The sequence below is a fragment of the Camarhynchus parvulus genome, chromosome 1A (genome assembly GCF_901933205.1).
Source record: "Camarhynchus parvulus chromosome 1A, STF_HiC, whole genome shotgun sequence".
Taxonomy (NCBI): Eukaryota; Metazoa; Chordata; class Aves; order Passeriformes; family Thraupidae; genus Camarhynchus; species Camarhynchus parvulus.
In genome coordinates, this window is record NC_044586.1 from 66,916,640 (window position 1) to 66,938,235 (window position 21,596).

The 21,596-nt window shown below is 48.8% G+C and overlaps 1 protein-coding gene across 4 annotated transcripts; it reads right to left on the reverse strand.

The window, feature by feature from the left end:
• Positions 1-456: 456 nt before the first annotated feature.
• PFKFB3 (6-phosphofructo-2-kinase/fructose-2,6-biphosphatase 3) lies at positions 457-20,961 on the reverse strand. Of its 4 annotated transcripts, none has more exons than XM_030960712.1 (16): positions 20,376-20,961; positions 15,876-16,001; positions 15,489-15,585; positions 15,175-15,241; positions 14,967-15,041; positions 14,601-14,657; positions 12,872-12,996; positions 10,638-10,845; positions 9,351-9,497; positions 9,119-9,223; positions 7,998-8,127; positions 7,312-7,374; positions 7,089-7,153; positions 5,453-5,623; positions 4,402-4,424; positions 457-851 (listed from the first exon to the last, which is right to left on the reverse strand). In XM_030960712.1, exons 1-16 carry the CDS (start codon positions 20,452-20,454, stop codon positions 845-847), a joined length of 1,545 nt encoding a protein of 514 aa, XP_030816572.1. In that variant the 5' UTR covers positions 20,455-20,961; the 3' UTR covers positions 457-844. The 4 variants fall into 4 exon arrangements, with proteins under 4 accessions (XP_030816572.1, XP_030816571.1, XP_030816573.1 ...); XM_030960710.1 differs by lacking the exon at positions 457-851 and adding an exon at positions 2,564-2,618; XM_030960711.1 differs by lacking the exon at positions 4,402-4,424.
• Positions 20,962-21,596: the final 635 nt, after the last annotated feature.

The window sequence follows — 21,596 nt, forward strand, 5'->3', positions numbered from 1 at the left end:
ACCTCAAACAGTGCCCAGCCTCCCCAAAATTCAACCCATGCCTGAACTCAGACCATCCCTGGGTGCTCCTCGAGATGAAAACATCACCCAAGCCCCTGCTGGCATGGTTCCTCATGCACTGCAGGTATATTTCAACCAGTTTCAGCAGATTTGCATTCTCTGCAAATCCCTTTAAGGTATATTGATTTAAAAAAAAAGGGAAAGAATGGGTTGGTTTTTTTTATTAAACCCAGCAGTTCTTGCCATGAAGGAGTTCACACAGCTGCTTTCCTGGTGCTCACAGATCTGCATGAGCCAGGCTGGCATGTGTGACCAGCTGTAGTGTGGGTGAGGGACTGCAGCACAGCATGTTAGGGGCTTATTCAAAAGTAATTAACAACATTAATTATTTAAAAAAAAAAAACGCAAAACCCCTTTACCCACCCCCTTTCCCCCTATTTCTCTACTAACCCCGCACCATCCACATATATACACACCCCACCCAGAGACAGATGGGTACCAATCATCTATACAGAAGATCAAAAACCACTGAAAAGAGAAGAAAATGAAACTCCTGTGCACTACAGAAGCACTTTACAGCTCGCTACGACCTAACAGGATGCCGGAGAGGAGAGCAAACGCTGCAGCCTGAAGAGCTGGTGGTGACCCTGGGATGGAGCTGGGCTCCTCCTGGGCTCTCCTGCATCCCTCCCCACTGAGCAGTGCAGGGTTTGGGGCAGTGGGAGCAGAGCCAGCCCCACCTGGGTTGGAAGCAAGCTTCGGGAAAGGCGATGGGATGGGAAGCTGGCGGCGCCGGCGGCCTCACAGTGGTGCCCACGGAGTCACGACGGCTTCTGGGAGTTGTTCATGTTCTGCAATGAGAGGGGAAGGAGGTGTTGGGGTCAGGCTCCAGCCCAGCAGCACCTTCTAGGAACACACGAACACAGCCACACATGGGTCACCACAAAGCACCCACCACAGAGGAGAGGACACTGCCCAGCCGAGGAGAGAGGCAGTGACTGAGTCACTACTCAGCTCCTTGTCACAGACATGTTTTCTGAAAAATCCTTTCCTTAGGGTTTTTCTCTTGAGAAGCTGAGAGGCCTCAGGAGCAAAATGTAAGCAATTATTATCTGCTGCTGTGGAATGCAACAGGTGGATCTGTGATTGGTCTCATGCAGTTGTTTCTAATTAATGGCCAATCACAGTCAGCTAGCTCAGACTCGGTCCAAGCCACAAGCCTTTGTTATCCTTCTTTCTTCTATTCTTAGCTAGCCTTCTGATGAAATCCTCTCTTCTATTCTTTTAGTATAGTTTTAATATAATATATATCATAAAATAATAAATCAGCCTTCTGAAACGTGGAGTCAGATCCTCGTCTCTTCCCTCATCCTCAGACCCCTGTGAACACGGTCACAAGCCCCTCCTCAAGCACTGCCTTGCTTTAATTATAGGCTGAGAATTTAGATATCCCTAAAAACTGAGCTGAAACCCTCCTGATGCTGTTCAGTCAGGGATGGAATGAAAGACCCCAGTCTTCAGAAGGTGGATCGAAGGCAATTTAATGAAGGTAGTGGGACTGGACATGGCACTTGGTGCTATGGTCCAGTTGAGGTGTTAGGGCATAGGCTGGACTTGGTGATCTTAGAGGTCTCTTCCAACCTCATTACTCTGTGATTCTGTATGTGACTTGCTAAGGTGAGACTTGGTCTCAAAGTAAAAACCCCTCACACTATTGGTGACCTATGAAGAGCACACTCTGGAGAACCATATCTATAAACAACGGTTACAGAATAAGAGATACTAATTGTTTTAATTCTTTTCTCGGCCTGGGAGAAATTCTCTGTTCTTTCTTCGACTGAACTGGGAATATCCACACCCTCCCACCCCACCCTGTCTGCACTTCTGAAGCTGCACTTTGGTCAAGGCAAGGTGACAGGGGACCACAGTCTTCATTCAAGCAGCCCAATTAAACATCTCTCTTCCTCTCCTTGAGGGTGGGCAGTGTCCCCCCTGCCTGCCAAGGGCAATGCCAAGAACAGGCAGCTCCTGCTGGCCATGCCAAGGTCCCCCCACCACCAGAGGTAAAGCAGGAGCACAACTCCCTGGTGACACTCCATGAGGTCTCATGGGCCCAAGAGACGCTCCAGACACAGCCCTGGTACAGAATGATGACAACAGGTACCCACCAGCACGTGGTGAGGACCACAAAAACCAGAGACAACCAGCTACACACAAGCAGGAGCAGCCCTCAGGAGAGATCTGCTCCAGGAAAAGCCCAGGGGACCACAAGGACATTGCCCAACTCACAGAACTACATGGAACAAGGTAGGGAAAAAAGGATTAGGAAACAGCTAGGAAGGATTCTTTTTTGTTTTGTTTTCTTTGGTTGGTTGGTTGGTTTTTGACAGTTTTTGTTTGTTTGTTGATTTTTGAGGTTTTTTAATGCTTTTACAACCTAAGCTGCCTCCTACAAGCACCAGCAATCCCAGTCAGGCTACAAGGCAGAGTGGGCTGAGCTGTTCTCTCTGTTGTCTAAGGAGACAGGAGGAGGGTGAGGAAAAGCCACATGCACCACAGCCATTTACCTTGGAAATATTAGCAAAGAGAAAACTTTGAGAAAGTGACAAACGGGTCTTCTTTTTAAGCATGAAAAGTGAAGGGAAGAAGAAAGGAGGGGGGAATCAGGTGACTGTTCAAAAGTGCACTTTGGATCACAAAGCAAGCAAAAGGAAAAGAAATCCTCACGCCAGGTAGCCCCACATCCCCCAGCCAGCTCAATCCCACAGCCAGGAGGACTCTGAGGCACTCAGCCACATCCCCAGCCCTCCCAGGTGTCCCCTGGTCCTCCTGGATGGGGGTCAAGACCCCAACGGTGAGGGCTGATGCAGTGAAGCTCCCACTACCAACCCAGGCTCATGATTCAAGTTGTGACAGAGGCACCTTCCCCCTCCCCAGCCCCTTACAAGTGGTGACAGTGAGGGACAAAGCAGTGTGCAAGACAGCAGCCTCCCAGAGCTAACAGCAGTGTGAATGTCACCAAGCCTTGGGTTTGGCATGTCCTCATGGGTGACACAAAGTCCCACACTAGGAGGGGGAGAAGGCTTCCCCAGCAGCTGGAGATTTTAAAGTTGCTGCTGCCAGCCTACACCTGGTGTGGGTAAAACCATCACTGCCTGCTCCAGCAAAACCTGATACATCATCTCCCAAACTCAGCACCTGAGGGTGTTTCCAGCCTCCCAGCCAGCACCAAGGCATGCAGTGCCTTTTGTTACAATAAACATGTGAAAAGGGTGGAGGGAAGGATGGACAAAACCTAAAATGCTTTCAGAGCAACCCAAGAGGATCAGGTTTGACCAGGGGCTTTCCTGGCCATGAGCAGCAAGGGGAGGATCGCAGGCATGCAGGCCATGCTGAGCAACTCAACTTCTACACTCTGTGATCTCACCTAACCCAGCCACCAGCAAAGCCAAGTGCAACAGTCCTAACTTCCCTTTTCTCAAAAATGTTTACTCTAAAAGGGGAAGAAATAGGAGATTCAAAAGCTGCTACAGGCAGCAGGGCTGAGCTCTGGCCTGGCCATGGTAGAGCAGATCCCTCCATCTTCAGCCCACAAAACAACCCAAGCCAGGGATGCTCACAGGCTGATTTAAACTGGCCTCAGAGGACAAAAAGATCCCCTGGACACTACCCAGTATTAGCTCAGCCCCAAAGTCTTCCCAGTCTTTGAGAAGACATCTGAGCACATAACTGCTGCTCTCAACTCAATGCAGCATTAACTAAGTCCAAAGGCTTCAAATTTACCCAGGAGCTGTCCTGTTCCTCAGGGATATAACAGCCCTAAGCCAAACTGCCAGAGCCTTGATTATTCATAATTAATGCATGAAATGCTCATGTTTTGCTTTCTTAACAGGGCTAGAGAAGGACAATTTCCATTCACTCTGCCCACAACACCTAGGCTGACTGTTTCCAAAATCCAAGTTTGCAGATGGCTGGTCCCAGGATCATCCAGCTCCAGAAAACACATTCCTGAGAAGGTCAGAAGCTTCTCAGATACATCTCTGGTGCCTTCACCCACAACCCAGAGCCCTCAGGAAGGACAGAGCACTCAGGTCTCACCTACAGTATAACATTCTATCACAGAGGAGACAACTCCAGGAAAACCCAACAGCACCATCAAAGTCATAAATTGCTTAATTTCACAACAAAACTGGGACATTCCATCCAGCTAGGATACAAACCAGCACCCATAGTCTCCTCTTTACCTTTCCTAAAACAAATCCCCCCCAAACCAGCAAAATATTAAACTCCATGAAATCCACACCCCGTCCGGATATTGCAACAACAGAACAACGCAGCAGGATGGCAAGAGACATGGAAAAAAGGGTTGGAAAGGGGAATAAGAGGCAAGAAGGTACTTACAGGCATGCCTTCCCTAGTAAAGGCTGCAGAGAGACAGAAAGAACAGAGAGAGGCGTCAGTAACTCTGTGCCACACTGGGCAGAGGACAGTGGACAGCAGCGAGGGGCACTGGGCAGCCAGAGCTGGCAAAAGGTTTTTGTGAAGCTCAACCAGCCCAAGCAGAGCCCTGGGAGCTGACACAGACTCAGCTGTCCTGGGAGGCTCATGTAAAGCAGCAACCAAGCAGTGGTGGAGCACGGAGCCATTCCTAACCTGCCTGGGATCTGAGCAAGGGGGGACATCACACCAACACAGACAAGAGGGAGACGGGCTGGGCAAGACAGCCAACAGGCAGCTGGTGGGAAGGGCAGCATGGCAAAGGCTCCTATAGATCATACAGGACTCCTTAGTGAGCTTAGGAGAGGGGTTTGTGCCTGGGCAAGTGAGCAGCAAGCAAGGCCTCTTGTCCTATGTCCCTTCATGGGTGGGTGACAGAGGAGAGGACATGTGAGCACCATGGCAGCCACTCACAGGGTTTCACCCAGGTTCACCACACCAAAAGCCTTCTACTCAATTTTGGTCCGTTTTGCCTACAGCTCCAGCATGAAGGAGACCCTTCCAGCCAAAGATGAGTCTTGGCAGCAGCTCCTCCTTCAGAGAAGCACAAGAGCATTTGATTTACTGCCATGGCCAGGTCTACGACACAGCCAAGCACACCCAGAGGGAAGGGAAGGCATGAGCCCCTTGTTCCTGCTCACTCCAGGGAGGAGACCCCTCAGGAGGCTGATGGCACTAAATTAATGCAGCCTAGAGCTCGGTGGAAGTTGATGGTGTTCTCAAAACCCAAGAGAGGATCAACAGTGACCCAAGGCAGGGAGGGGCAGCAGCCATGGGAGGAAGATGCATCTCAGACAGCAGCACAGCTTACGACAAGTGCAAGCAGCTCCTCAGCTTCAGGAGTGACAGGAGGACAACAAACAACAAAACAACGAGAACAACAACAAAAAAAAAAAAAAAAAAAAAGAAAAAATAAAAAGGAAAGAAAAAAAAAAAAAAGAAGAGTTCAACTAACTTGTCCCGGCATCTGCGTGGGCACTTCCTGAGGAACACAGCCTGGCAGGGCAGGAGAAACAGCCACATGCTCCTCCAAGCTGTTGATGCGAGGTTTTTTGGTGGGCTCTGGGCTTGCTAGAGGGGTAACGCTATTACGTCTCATGAGCGGGTTAGGTCCCTTCTTTGCTTCCTAAATTAAAGTGAGACAAAGAAAATAAAAGTAAATATAAAAAAACCAAAGCAAAATAAAAGGAAAAAGGAAGAAGGCGACAGTTATAAAGGAAAAAAAAAAGAAGCAAGTTGCTTTGGTTTTCTTTTTTTTATCTTAGAGTGGTCTCTGCTTTTCCCCACAGTCACTGTCCATGAGCAAAGGATGCACTGAAAGTCTCTGGGCACAAAAAAAAAACAACAACAAAAAACCCTGGTGCAAAATGCTTAAGAGCACAGAAGGGGAGGGGAGGAAAAAAAAAATGGCTCTGCACTCAGATATGAGACAGATTTTCTCCTTATCTGAGTCTCAGCTGACCAAAAAAAAAGTAACTACAGGTAGCAGAACACACCCAGCAGCCAATCAAGCCATGACTCTGCAGGACACAGAGGTGCCCATTGGTCTCCTCCTCAAAACTGGTCCCTCCATCCAGAGGAGTGAAAGCAAGAAGAGGGAAGATGAGCCAGCCCAGGCTGATCAGGAAGATTTGGGACATCGGAGCAGAGCAGCCAGCGAGGGTCAGCACCACGCCAAGCTCCAACTCAAGCAAGGGGGGATGGAGGCAAAGCTGAGCAGGGGCACCCAAGCACTTGGCACTTGTCTCACCCTGTCCTACCCAAGGCCTTGCTGCCATCCCCAGAGAGGGTGGCAGAGCAGGGCATCAGTGACCCCATGCAGGGGGAAGGACTGGCTTCCCCCCACAGCTGTGGGGAGGGACAGGCAGCTCAGGTGCTGCCACCTGACAGGGGAAGCAAAGGAAAGGAGATGTGGGCCAAAAGCATCACTTTGGGCTCCATCACTAAGCACAAGTTGGAAATGTCCCAAGCATCTTGGGACATGGGTGCTGCCAGGTGCTGCCCACTCTGTGTGGCTGCCCAGCCCTGATATTGAGTTCTGCATCCTCCTGTTCTGCCCTCTGAGCTCCAGTGGAGCACTTGGCAGATAGACCCAACCCTAAGGAATTTTTCTCCACAGGAGGGATCTCCTCCACAGAGCATCCCCAGCCCAGCACTGCCATTCCCACCCTGCAGAATGACAGAGAGCCACGGGCATACCAGGAAAAAGACCCTCAGAGGCAGATGGAGGGCAAGCATTGAGCCCAGGCTCTGCCAGCCACCTGGGAGACCTGGGAGAAGTCACCTTCTCCATCCACAGCTCCACTCCCTGCTTGGGCCAGTGGATGACCATGCGGGTGGAAGTCATACTGGGAAGCAGGAACATGCAACAGTCCCGTTCCCTTGGAAAACCCTCAGCTGGCCACAACTTTGCAGAGCAAGAACACATCTGATGCTCCCAGTCTTTCAGCAGCACTTCCAAGCACCCAGCTGAGCAATCTCCCCATGCCCAACACCACCCCAGGGATGATTTGGCAGTTCCCACTGCCAGCTGACCACAGGGGACAGGAGGGGGACACCAAAGGACAGCTCCAGGCAAAAGCAACACTCACCTCTGGCCGATCTCTGTGGGTGTTGACTGCTTCAATGTTCAGGGAGATGGATTCCACCCGGCAGCCTGCACAAAGGAGCACAAAGGGACACATCAGCAAGGCCAGCAGGCACAGGATGTTCCCAAGTGCCCCACCACAGATCCCTGCTTTTCTCCCAGACAGCCTGGATTCAGGAGGAGGGACAAGCCAACCCCCCTGGCATGTTTAGGAAGGTCTCACTCACCATAGGCTACCGGGGTCAGCTTCAACACTGTGTGCAGGGGACACTTCAGGTAGGGCATTTCATCTGCAGAGACAGCAAAGCAGGAGGGTTACCTGAGCAGAAAACACCTTCATCCCACACCAAAGAGATGCACACTGCTGTCACAGACACATTTTATGAAAAATCCTTTCCTTAGGATTTTTTCTCCTGAGAAGCTGAGAAGCCTCAGGAACAAAATGTAAACAATGGTTATCTGCTGCTGTGGAATGCAACAGGTGCATCTGTGATTGGTCTCATGTGGTTGTTTGTGATTAATGGCCAATCACAGTCCAGCTGACTTGGACTCTGTCCAAGACACACGCTCTTGTTATCATTCTTTCTTTTTCCATTCTTAGCTAGCCTTCTGATGAAATCCTTTCTTCTATTCTTTTAGAATAGTTTTAATATAATATATATAAGACTATATTTTATATAATGAATAAAATTAATAAAACAATATCTTAATATATAATAATATATAATTAATATACAATAATATAAAATAATAAATTAAGCCTTCTGAAACATGGAGTCAGATCCTCATCTCTTCCCTCATCCTAAGACCCCTGTGAACATTGTCACACACTGCAGGATGTGAACAGCCCAGAGCTGCATCCATCATCCCTCCTCCAGCAGGGCCAATCCTTTTCCAGAGCCAGGGAGCTCACCTGCACTCTTGTCCAGGAAATAGGCCAGGAGACAGCGCATGACAGCCTGGTGGCAGATAACAAGGACGTTCTCTTGCCTCTCCAGCTCCATGATCACGGGCTCCAGGCGCTGCACCAGGTCCTGGTAGGACTGGGAAAGAAGGCAAGGGAGGTGAGGCATGGAATCAACGCAACAAGCATCCCAAAGAAACAACAGTCCTCGTCTTGGTACACCTCCTGATTTCGTGCCTCTGAGCAAACCAACAAACTGCAAAAGACAAATAAATCCTCATCCCCAGGCTACTCTGGAACTTCTAATTCTTCTGTCAGAGAAGGAGCCATGCACATCTCAGTGAATCACAGCTCAGGCCTGGAGAATTAATTAAGGTAAGCAACACGGGTTTTGAAGATAAAGCCTCTCCATCATCTTGACATTTGATTTGGTACAGGATTTGAAAGTTCTGAGAAGTCTGAGAAACCCCAGGGTTTTGAAGGACCTCATAAAAACCATGACAGGCAGCCAGAAGGAGCCCCAGACACCCAGAGTTGGTGTTTGATATCCCCACATATTCTTCTGTCAGATACAGGGTCATGAGGACGTCTCCAAAGATTTTTCTGAAGTGTCTATGGGCATGACTTTCAATTTGGGGATAATTAGCTCAATTTGAAGCCTGAAGTGTCATCCAGAACTGATGTCAATTCCCACCTCATTGTGTCACACCCTGAAAGCAGACTGCCAGGAACAGAGATATCACCATCAACCCTTAGAGAATGATACTGAGAACAAGGTGAAAATTGCTTTTTTTGGAAATGAAAGAAATTAGGGCAGCACAAAACTGAGTAGATATAACATGGAGGTTGGACTAGAAACCTCCAGAGACCTTTCCATGCTAATTTGCTATAAAGTCAGTGGGACTATTCTATTTGTTAGGTGACATTTTTCTTAGTGACGTCTTCATATAGCAAGATTTTGAAAGAGCTCAAGGTAGAGGTAAACATGAGCCCTGCTCTCTTTTAATTCTAGTTTCTTGGAGCTCCCACTGCTCCTCTGCTCAAGAGTAGAGGACAGAATGAGGGGAAAAAAGGCCACATTTAAAGTACAAGTCCTGCAGACTTTGCAGGACTTGTCCCTGCACACCTACCTCCCCAGAAGGATAACGGTAGTAATATTTATCCTGGTCACGCAGGGCAAATTCCTCTGGGTATTGCTCCCTGATTTCTTCATAGGTCATTTCTTCACACACACCCTGCCAGGGCAGGAAAAGCAAGAGGTTACTGGACATGCTCTCAGCACAGCCACCAGACAAAACCTCTCTTTCTCTTGTTCAGCAACAACCAGCCCCATCCAGCTGCTGTGGCTGCAGAGATACTCACAGCATCGATCTCATTGAGTGCCTTCCACTGCTCATAGGGCAGCTGGAGTGCTTCTGCTGTTTGGATTGTCCTCTTTAGCTGGCTGGTCCAAATTTTGAGGTCTTTCAGGTTCTGCTCTTCCACAAATTTGTTCAGTGCCACTGCAAACTGCAGGACATAGGAAAAAAAGAGGTTGATTGCTGGTCCACAGCTTCCTTTGTTCCCTATTCCCAGTAAGTGTTGCCTTCCACAGGCAGAAAGATCAGCCTCCTGCTGAGGGGAAGGGCAGCCACACATTCATTGATCCCCAAGAGCTGCAGATGAACCCTCAGCAGCCCAACTGTCATCAAACATGCATTTGTGATGAGTAATGCAATGCTTGACTCTCACAATTAACAGACAAATATCATGTATACGGGTTAAGAAAAGTTTTATAGATTTATAGTTATGTTTTAGCCCCTCATGTGGTTATCAAGGGACATCTGGGAGGGCTGGCTTGTCACTGTGGTGACACCTGACCTCCAATCAGGATTTGAGGAAGAGATCTCCACCACTGGACAGCAAAGGTGGTGTAAATATCTAGAGTGTTGCAAAGAGAATCCATCAGATTCTCAGATGCTAGGTCAGGTTCTCAGAGTGGCTGCTTTCACATTGGACAAATGAAATGTGAATACCCAGGAGACAAAAGAAACAGATCTTTCACAACTGCAGTGTCCATGACGTAACAGCTGGGTCTGTGCCTGAGGAGATGGACAGTGCATTCCAGCCAAGCAGCAGGTTCTTCCGCAGATAAACCTCAAACCCACACTGCTCAGGATGCAGGCTGCTGGAATCATGGAAAACCTTCTGGTGACTCAAAGCTGGAGAGAAGTGTTTGAGTCCCAGCTAAACCTGCAGCCCTGTTAGCGGTAGCTGAAGTTTAAGTGCATTGATACCACACATCCAACTTCAGCAAGAGACCTGTGCAAGCTGGTTCACTGCACCACAATGCCAAAACCAGTGGGAATGCCACTTTTCTCTTGTTCTACTTGTTTCTGAAGTAGGAAAGTAGCAAAGAAGGGGTTGATGGACAGAACTTTGGGAGGGGTTAAAGGGTTAAAAGGGAAAACCTGCATTGTGAGGGGACTGAGCACATGGCAGGGAAAATCCTTTGCTCCCGGCACTGTAACCTTCAGTCTTCTGTTGTATTTTTGATAAGGTTTAATAAAATTAAACCTTATCAAAACTATGAGTAACCATTCCTCACACATTTAACCCAAGGCACAGCATCTACTACAGCCACAGGGGGACATTTTCCATCTCCCTCACCTTCTTGCCCCTGTTGGAGAGGCCAGAGTCACCTCCAATCCTGCCCTTGAGGTTGAACTCGCTCTCCCCGTGCCGACAGAGGTAGATGGTGCGGGGCTGGACGTGGATGTTCATCAGGTAATAAACAATCCTGCTCTGGATGTGGTCCTGGACCCTGTTCACCAGGAACCTCCGGCCCACATCGATGACTTTGATGAGAGAAAGTTCCCTGGGGACAGACAGAGACTGTCTATTTATTGTATATAAATATATATATATATGTATATTTATATTCAGTACATCTATTTATATATAAATATATGCCTGTCTATACCGATCAATTTGTCTCTATCAATTTGCCTGTATCGATTTTTTGTCTATATTTGCCTGTACTTTGTATGTACGATTTATTAATTTGTGTAATTAATGTATTGTAATTTTTAATTTTTTATTGTATTTTAATGTTACATTTTTTATATTTGTATCGATTTTTTGTCTATATTTGCCTGTATCGATTTTTTGTCTATATTTGCCTGTATCGATTTTTTGTCTATATTTGCCTGTATCGATTTTTTGTCTATATTTGCCTGTATCGATTTTTTATATTGTACGATTTTGTCTATATTGATTTGTCTATATTTGCCTATATTGATTTTTTGTTATATTGTATATCGATTTGTATATTATTTTTATATTTGTGTATCGATTTGCCTATATTGATTTGTCTATATTTGCCTATATTGATTTTTTGTCTATATTTGCCTATATCGATTTGCCTATATTGATTTGTCTATATTTGCCTATATTGATTTTTGTCTATATCGATTTGCCTATATTTGTCTATATTTGTATTAAATACGCAAGTCCAATATTTCTTAATAATTTCTCATCCTTTCTGTAATGATACGGTCTGATTCCAACTTAGACCCCTCAAATCTGCAAAATAAGAACTTTCTGCTTTTCATTCTTCTGTCTTTCCTCTTTTCCATAAAGTTATTTTTCTTGAAAGGACAAAAAAAAAAATTTTATTTTTAAACAAGAGATGAAAATCTTAATGAATAAAATGCATAGGTTAGGGATCTTGATTTCTTTTTGCCCAATAGCTCTGTATTGCTTCTGTGACAGTGAGCATAGGAAAAATTAAGTAATTTCACAATGTCAATTTATTCCTCCCGTTTATTTAGTATTATTTTTTAAAATAAAAATAATCACAATCCCACATCATTTGCATTGATTAAAACAAAACAAAATATTACAATATACTAAAATAATTAATATAGATATTAAAAGAGGGGCCAACATGAAAAAATATATTCTTTGCAATATTCTGATTTGGATGTTCAGGTTGCGTTCTGGCACAGGCATAACCTCTATAAATGTCACTTCAGTAAACACCAGCTGAAAACATCTGGGCTGTGATACCAGATGGAGCATCATGCAAGGTTTCAACCTGCATGATTCTCTTGTAGCTGCTTCCCTCTGGTTTCCCCAGTATCATACAGGTTTACAATTTCTCCAGGGAGTACTCTTCCCTTCTCCTGCTTTCCTGTCATTCTCCAAAGCAGCCCTGTGAGTTCTCTCTGTCCATGTAATCACCCAGCTCAAAGGATTTCCTGCAGGCTATTTTCAGCAGGGAGCCAACAGGTAATGGGGATTCATGGAGAGCTGAATAGCAGCAGTGTAATCACCACCCCTCCCCTTGCAGCAGCAAAGAGGATTAAACAGGACTAACAGGGAACATGCTCCTCCCCAGGACAGGGACAATCCACACAGGGCACACACGAGTGTTTGTGAGCAGTGCAGAGGCTGGGAGGTGCCTGCAGAGTCAGGCAGGACAGCAAAGCTCTTCCAAGGCACACAGCCACCGGGCAGAAGCCACAGGGCTTGCTCAATCCTGTGCTTTGAGCCAAGCAGTCCCTTCCCTAAACTGAGACAATGAAAAAAAGCACCTCAACCACTCCAACTCAAGAGCTTTCACAAAGCCTTTGTATTTAGACCTGCAGAACAAGGTTGAAAACAGCTCATCTGAGCCCAGAAGAGCCTGGCAAGGCATCAGTGCCCATTTCCCTGGCACCGGGCCTGGGGAAAGCAGCATTTTCCTATGAAAGACCTAAATTCAAGGTGAGGCCCGGCCATAAATCATTCTAGCACAGTCAGATGTTTGAAGACAAAGTGAAATACAGCTCCACCCTTCGCTGCTCCTCTCCTAGGAGCGGGCAGGTGCTCAAGGCAGCTCAGAAGTCGAGATCTCTCACCTGTCATAGTCATCAGGGTCCAGGGGCTGGTAGCTGGCTTGGTAACAATTGATCCTCTTCATGAAATCCTCCATGGCATCCGTGGAATTACAGTCCCGGTAATCTGGGCTGGACAATTTGACTTCCTGGAACAGAAAAAAAAACCAAAACATGCCACAAGGAGAGGTTAGGAAGCTTTCCAAGCCAGACAATGCTAATCTGGAATTTCAAAGCCCTGCCAAGATCCAGTGATTAGCTGAAACTAAACTGATGAGTGCTTGATAGTCATCACTCATCACAGGGCAGAAAAGAAGCAAATTAGACCCAAAACCAAGCATCAGGTGGGAGAATTTGGTATCAACCATTGCATGATTAGTACTGACACCCATCAATCCATTCCCATTCTCACAGAAGTTCAGATATCACTTCACCGCCCAACAGCAGGAAAGCTGAGCTTCCTAATGGATAAAAAACCCCATCAGGTTCAAATTCAACCCCTTTCTGTGCATTATTTGCTGCAAGCTGTGGGGCTGAAAGACACTTGAAACAGGCAGTGTGAATATCCACAACCCTCATGGACTAAATCCTGCCTGAACTAATCTAACAGGCTGCTTTTCCCTAAAGATTTGGGTTTGAAGAGCAGCATTACACACTGGTAAGTTCACAAGCAGTCCTGAAACCAACAGGATAACACAGTGGATCAACACATGTGGCAGCATCCCAGGCCTGGAGTGTATTTTCCACACTGATCCCAGCACTAAGAGCACCATTCATCTGCATTTCCCTGTGGAGCAAAATCCCATGCTCAGCTAGGAGCTGATTTTCTCCCCCTTCAAGCATTAGTTTCCAAATAAAGGGATTAAAATCCTCAAAAAAAAAATCCAGCTTGGGGAAAAAACAGTAGCAAACTGAGCATTTTGTTGCAGAAAAGGCGGTATGCAACCTCCCAAGAAGTTGGTCACTGGGATAACAGCTCCCAGCAGGAGCAAAAGACACTTCTCAGCCCCTGGCTAGCAGCACAATTTGCCTCCAGCGAAGCCATGCTGGCTGTCACCAACCACCTTTTTATCTTCCATGTGCCTCAGCAGAGTTTCCAGGATCATCTGCTCCATTATCTTCCCAAACACTGATGTGAGACTGCACCTGTAGTCCCCCCAGTTCTGTCAGGGCTCTGTTTTTCCCAACCCAACTCCTGGCTGCTCAGACAACCTCTGTGTTCCTCCCAGGCTGCCTGTCCTTGCTTCCATCCTCTCTCTGCAGGCTTCCTTTTAGTGCTTGAGTTTGTCCAGGAGCTCCTTGTTCATCCTGGCATTTTTGATGGCTGCATCACAGCTGAACTTGGAGAAGATGATCCTTGAACATGAACCAATTTTCTTGGGCCCCTCTTCCTTCCTGGGCTTTTTATCCCACAGTACTCCAGGCCAAAACCTGCTCTCCTGACATCTCACTTCACAGCTGCTGCAGCACAGGCTGCCCTGGAGCTCCACATTCCTCAGCAGCCCCTCCTTGCTGGTGACAACAAGGTGCAGCACAGAGCAAACAAGGAGAGGTGCTGTCACTTGGAGAAGGAAGTCACCAACACATGCCAGGATCCTCCTGGATTGGCAGTGCCATGCTGTGCTGTCCCTCCAGCAGATACCAGGGTGGCTGAAGCCCACCATGAAGACCAGAGTTTGTGAACGCGATGCCATTCCTACCTCTCTATGGAGGGAACGCAAAAGCAGGACATTCCCACCAGTGCCACACTTACCATAACGTTGGTGGCAACCACGTTGGGATCATTGCAGACCGATTCGATGAAGAACACCTGTGAAGCAAAGCAGAGCTCAGCTGAAAGCCACCAAACCAAGGTTTGGAACATTCAGCCAGCTCCTTGCTCAAGCCAAACTCCTCCCTGCTGGACCAGAGAGCTTTCCCTGTGCCCCACTCCCATCCTTTCCTTCCCCATGGCTCTGTACAGGGAAGGAAGGAAGAGTTTCATGTTTTTAATCAAACCCATCAGTGAAATCTCCCTCAGACAGGAGCAGCATGAGGATAACACATGAGTTAGACAGGATACACCAACGCTACACTACAGTGGACCTCACAATGCAGGCATCAGCCCCACAGCACCGACCTTGAACCCATTCTCTTTGGCGAAGTTTAGGATCATCCCTCTCCTCTCCCTTGTGGTATTGGTGGCATCAAAAACCTTTAAAAGCAAAAGATCTCAATTAGCACCACAAGGGCCTGGTTTCCCAGAGAGCCCCATCTCAGAGAAGGGACTGCAGAGGATTTTTGGGGTCGGCACAGCTGCCAAACCCCAGAGCACATCTGGAGCTCACCGCAATCTGCCCGGCCTCCTCCGTCAGGTACAGCTTCACATCCCTCAGGGCAGCCATGGCACACTGCCTGCAAAACAGGGGACAGACGTGTGGCCCTGGTGTCCTCTGGGTGTGGTGGTCACCCTGAAGTCACCAATCCTGTACAGATTAGTTTTAAACCCTCAGAATCCTCCTCGAGCAGGCAGGGGAAGAAATTCAGAGCCCAACTCTGAATTTCAAGTCCAGGGGAAATTCAGAGCCCAACTTCTCTGTCCATCACCCCCAAACTGGGTAACTCTGCTCCCACCAAGTGGGGTCAGGGAGCCCACCCTCACCTCCTGACTTTCATGGCTTCCTCGTTGTCAGGACGGAAGAAGTCGTAGGAGCTGTAATGCTTCACGGCCTCGCGGCGATACTCCCCAACGTTGAAAACTAGGTGGGAAAAGGAAAAACAAAAAAAACCAAACCATCAAAATGAGGGGCATGACTCAGTTGTGCAGCTTCTGCAGTTAAAGCAAGCTGGGGCCACAAAATTCCATCCTCATGGCATCCCTTGGTCTTCAAAGTGAAGGAGAACTCGGCAACAAAAACAGATATTTATATTTGGCCTGTGAGATCTTGGAAATGTCCCCAACTACCTCCCATCTCCCAAAGCACTGATCTAGAGGAATTCCTGAGGACCAGACCTCCTGCTTTCCCCCAGCAGCCAGTGCAAGCCTTGCCTTTTGTGGGGACACCGATCCAGTTGAGGTAGCGAGTCAGCTTCTTGGAGATGTAGGTCTTGCCACGGGCTGGGAGGCCAACCATGACTATCACAGTGGGGGAGTTGGCAAGCTGAGGCCCACAGGCTGCAAGGAAAAAGAACAGGAGCTGTTAATTCTCCAGCTCACCCTGAATTGACCCAACAAGGCACTTGTTTTCATCTGGACTCCTTCCAAGTCCTTCAGCAGCTGGAGGAAACATGAAAGGCACAGCAAGAACATCCTGATGGGTGCAAAGTGGGCAAGGAGCCAGCAGCTGGCCCAGGCTCTCTGGAGAGCCTCTGTGCCTCAATTTCCACATTTGCAACCCAAATAAAAAATAGTTTTAAAAATAAAACCCAAAATCAAGGCAAGTGCAACTTCACATTCCAATGGCTTGGCAATTCCATTAAAAGTTCAAAGATAGCCAAGGACTTTGGACCCATCCCTGCAGCAGTGTCTGTGCTGAAATACCAGGTCTGGTCCAGATCTTCACCCACAGAAAGCATCTCCCAAAATATGTGACTAAATTTCTAGCTGACACACAACCAGCTAACTGGATTTTCTGAAGACAAACAAGGCAAGAGAACCACAGAACTAGCAGCATTTAAAAGCAGATATCCAAGTGATTTTTTATCCCTTTTTTCCCCTCATAAACCCAAGCTGAGTTGTTGGGGTTTTTTTGTTTGTTTTTGGGGTTTTTGTTGTTGTGGTGAAGAGGGTCCATGTCAAACAGCTGGAAGGGAAACCCAGAGCAGCATTTGCAGGACAGATGGGACCCTGCAGGGGATTTCTCACCCACTCTTCCTTCCATCCACCCGGTGAGCACACAGACCTCATAGGAAAGGAATGCAGAGAGTGAGTGGCTGGTGGCAGAGCCATAAAACCCAGCTTAATTATGGCCTGGGTGGAGAGCTCTGCCTGCCTGCCACAGCTGCCTGAAGGTGGCACCAGGGGATGGACACGACACTGGGGGAGGTTTTTGTCAGTGTGGATCTGGAAAGGACAAACAAACTGAGAGGTACCCACAGAAAATGCAAAGTACATCCCCTTCTAAGACAAGAAATAAATCCAGCAGCTGGAAAAATCAAATTAAGGCCACAAAGAAGATTTATGGCAGTGGTACCCAGATGGCAGAGAAGAACCACCCATCATCTTCCCAAGTTTCTTACCAAAGCAAACTCAGCAGGAAGAGATTAAAAACTACCTAATATAACTTCTCTTTTTTTTTTTTTTTGTTTCATTCCCCAGGCTGGAGCTCATTCCCTCCCTTTGTGCAACCTGCCCCCCACCCAGTGCTGCATTTCAAAACCCCAGGGCAGCTCCCAAAGATTTTGGCAGCAAGTGCCAATTTTCTGTGCTGGGGCACAAGGGAGCTGTGCAACATACCCAGAAAAACACTTTTCCCCCCTCTAACAATCTCACATCCTCATCCAAGCTACGGGTGCAAGCCTGTTTTGCATAAAACCCACACAATTATTAGATAAAGGAAGGAGGAAAGGATTATACCTGAATAAGGAAACTCTTCCTTTCCCTACCTGCCAGTGGACAAAGGATCTCAAAGAGCAGAGCTAAGAGGATTTAGGGCCATTAAATAAGAGTAAAGGGACAATGCTGGGTACTGTTCATGTCCCTGTGGCTCCAGAGAGCTGTGACAGCCCCAGGGCTGGCACTGTGTGGGCACACACGTGTCACCCCCAAAGGCTGCTGCAAGAGTTAAACACCCTCAGTTCAGGATTTTTGCTGCCCTTGCACCATGGAACAGCACCTGGGAAGCACCTCCCGAACCACCACGGCATCAGCGAGCAACTTTTCATCAGGAATCTGAGCCCAAACCAAAAGTCTCCGGGAAACTTCGCATCAGGGATGAAACAGAACCCAGTGTTTTGCTCCCAGTCTTTCACAAAGGCCTCATTCATCATTTCTTTTCACCACTGCTGGGAAGCTATCAGGGATTTCAATACATATTCATTACTCCTTATCGACATCTAGCCAGGTAAGTCAAGGGCAGGGATGACTTTCAGGCTCAGTCAGAGGGTATTTAACAGGAGCTTATCACTTTTGCTATTTGCCAGAAAGTCAGAGCTTCACCAGTGGGTAAAAGAGAAGGAGGGAAAGAAAAAAAAAACCAAAAACACCCAGCCCAAAAGGGAAGGAAATTTGCTTCTATAACAAGTCGGATAAAACAGCCACCTCCCCACTTCAAGCATTTTCAATGTCTCCTCCTAAATATTCCCGAAACCCCCCCACAAGCCCAGACTGCCCGTTCTGTCAGTCCTATTCCCCTTTTCCCAGCTGCAATCCCAGCACCTTCCCTGATCCCACCCTCCCCACCGCGGGCACCGCTGTCACCGCCACCGAACGGGGACATCCCCGGCGTGTGTCCCACACCCACCGAGCCCCAGGGACGGGAAAAAGCAGTCACAAGGATGGAGAGAGGCAGCGGCAGCCCCTTCCCTGCCGGAGCATCCCCCTCCCCTCGCCCGGCTCTGCCCAGGCAGCGCCTTCGAGGGCTCCACTTTCCCAGCCCCTACGTGAGAGACGTGCGGCGTGACAGCAATTTAATGGATCGCCGTCAAAAGGGCAGCTGAAGGAATCCCTGTAGCCTCCCCTGGACCAGCCAGCACACCGTCGGACTGGTTATTTCACACCCGGGATGCACCATTCCCAGAGGATGCTCCCCGGGATGCGCCCGCTCCCTGCAGGCATCACGCTGGAAGTGGTCTCCGTTATCCTCCCTTCCCTCCCACCCGGCTTTGCAGCCCTCGCTCTTTGTTGCTGCTGAGGAATTAATAGCACCTCGCGCTTAAAATACCCCGAGTTAAAAAAGAGTTGGCTAAAAAAAAGCCTAAAACCCTTCTTCTCACATTGCACAGCGCGGCTCGCTCCCACCCTAAGAAAATATAACTACAAGCCACATTATGTTATTAATAATCCCCCCGGAGCCTTAATATATCAAATATGTTAGTTTTTTCCGCTACCAAACGAGAGCTCTCGCTGAGAAACCAGGCGAACGAAGTGGCAAAAAGCACTGCGTGCACAAGGGATTTCTTTCAGAGGTGCCAGTCCTTGAGAAAAACGCAGCCACAGAGACACACGTGGTAAGCATTAAACCGGGAGACGTTTTACCCCACTCTAAGCAAAGCCCCTGGGCTACCCAGATGTGCAGCCTGTTGCTGAAATCCCATTTCCTCGGCAGCTCCCGCTGCAGGGCTGCCCTCGCCAGGCACAGGCTGCGCATCCCAACATCTGCTCCAGGGTGCCTGACCCACAGCCACGGGCAACAGCATCTGGCAAGTTCACAGCATGTCTATTTTTAAAAAAAATTATTAATATTATTTAGAACGGGAAGCTTTCCAGCCAAGGTAAATAAACATCGGAAGCGACTTTAAACGCCTGATGAAGGCAAGCAGCGGAAAGACTGATTCACCCAAAGCCACTTCCATCCCTCCTCGCCAGGCTGCGAGCGCCACCGCCTCCATCCCGGCTCCGCACATTCCTGCGAGGCTCATTTAGAGCTGGGAGTCGCACAACCGGCAGCTTGTCAGTGTAGCTGCTAAAGAGCCGCTTCCTGAGCTTTCGGATGGGATCATGATTCAAGATTTGGTTTAAACACCGGAATGACCCAAACATTTTTATATTCCGAGACAAGGGGAAACCACTGCAGAAGTTTCAGCGCTAATTTCTGCCTTCCCCTCCACCTGCCTCCTCATCGCCTCAGGGTTAAATTGTAAACTGCAAACGGCTGGTGTCTGGTTGGGGTTTAGAATACATTGCCCTAATGCTCCCTCTATGTCCCCCCAAAAAAATTTTAACGCGCTAATTGGACAGGATTTGGAGCAACCTGGTCTAGTGGAAGGTGTCCTGTCACATGGCAGGAGGGTTGTGGAACGAGATTATCCTTACGGTCCCTTCCAACCCAAACCATTCATGCTTCTACCATTAACAAATCCCCGGGCGAGCCGCTTGACACGCTGCAAATCCCAGCTGAGCTGGCACCCCGGCTGCGAGGTGAACAACCTGCTCCCTCCTTCCCTTTTAATCCCAGCGCTGGCAGCGCAGAGTGGAAATGGGGCCACGCGTGTGCCGGCACCTCCCCGCATCCTGCGGGGCCATGTGACAGCGGAATGCACCTTCCTGCCCTCCCTGAGTCACGGGATGGCAGTGCTGGGATGCGGGCACCGCCGGTGTGGCACCGCCGGCATGGCACCGCCGGAATGCTGGGGGTGGGATGCGGGCACCGCCGGGATGCTGGGGGTGGGATGCGGGCACCGCCGGGATGCTGGGGGTGGGATGCTGGGGGTGGGATGCGGGCACCGCCGGGATGCTGGGGTGGGACGGGCACCGCCGGGATGCTGGGGCACGCCGAGGAGAAGGGATGCTGCAAAGAGCCCCACCGCGGTGCGCAGAGAAAGGGAAGAGCTCCCCATCCATCCATCCCAACCCTCCATCCCTCCGGGATGCTGCCGTGCCCGTACTCACAGCGGCGGGGCAGCGCCGGGCGGTTGTCATTGGGAAGCCAAATCTTCTGGATGCGGCTTTGCGTCAGCTCCATGGGCATTTTTAAAACAAAGGTCTTTTTGCGCTCTGCGTCCACCTTGATCCGTTTGAGGGAGGGAGGAGGAGAAATAAAAAAGGGGAGGGGAGGAGGAGGTGGGGGAAATATATGATAAAAAAATATAATAAAAAAGGGTTTTGTTGCAGTCGGTGGTTTGGGCGAGCGGCTGCGGCGCTTTCGGATGCTGCTGCGAGCCTCGTGAAGGTTTTACGGCAGGAGGGGGAGGAGGAGGAAGAGGAGGGCCGGGTCTGCAGGGCACAAAGCCGGGCAGGAATGGCCCCAGCGCAGCCGCTGCGCGCTGAGAGGGAGCGAGGGCGAGCCCCGCTGCGAACCGCGATGGAAAGCGGGGTGGAAAAAAATACAGATATTTAAAAAAAATAAAGGATAAAAATCAAAATATCTTTCCTTTTAAATCGGAAAAAAATTAGCAAGAGAAGAAAGGCAGGAGAATCTCCACGCGAGGCAGCCGGGGAAGGAGCGGCGCTACAATCGCGGCGGCTGCTCCGGCCGGCTCCGCTCACGATGTGCCCGCAGCTGCCGCGCCGCCTCTTTCTATCCCGACAGGCCGGGACCGCCTCCGGGGCGGGGCGGGACGGGGCCGGGGCCGGGCGGGCGCTGCGGCGCCGCGGAGGAGGAGGAGGAGAGGGAGGAGGAGGAGGAGGAGGATGAAGAGGATGAAGGCGCGAACCGGCGCGGCTCCTGGCGCCCCCTGCCGGCCGCGCCCCGCACTGCAGCGCGGACAAAGGACGCGCTTTGTTCCGCGGGGGGAGCGCGACACCGACCCCTCCCCCACCGCGGGAATCTGGGGCGCGCAGGGCACCCCCAGACCAAAATATTTATGGCTAAATAAATTCCCTATTTAATTTCTCGCGTCTTTTCAATCAACGATGTAAAACAATGTAAAATGATGCAAAAATATGTACAATTATGGAAATTGAATTAATGGGGTTTTTTTCCAAAAAGGAAAATGAAAACTCGACAATAAATAACTTTTAAAAATACTTTGAAAATAAAAAAGGAGTAAAAGATATAAAGAGGAAAAAAATAATTAAAAATTTAATTAAGAAAATAAAATAGGGAATAGAGGTGAAAATAAGAAGGGGGAAAGGAAATTTAAAAAAATGGGAATAAAGTTGAACAAAATA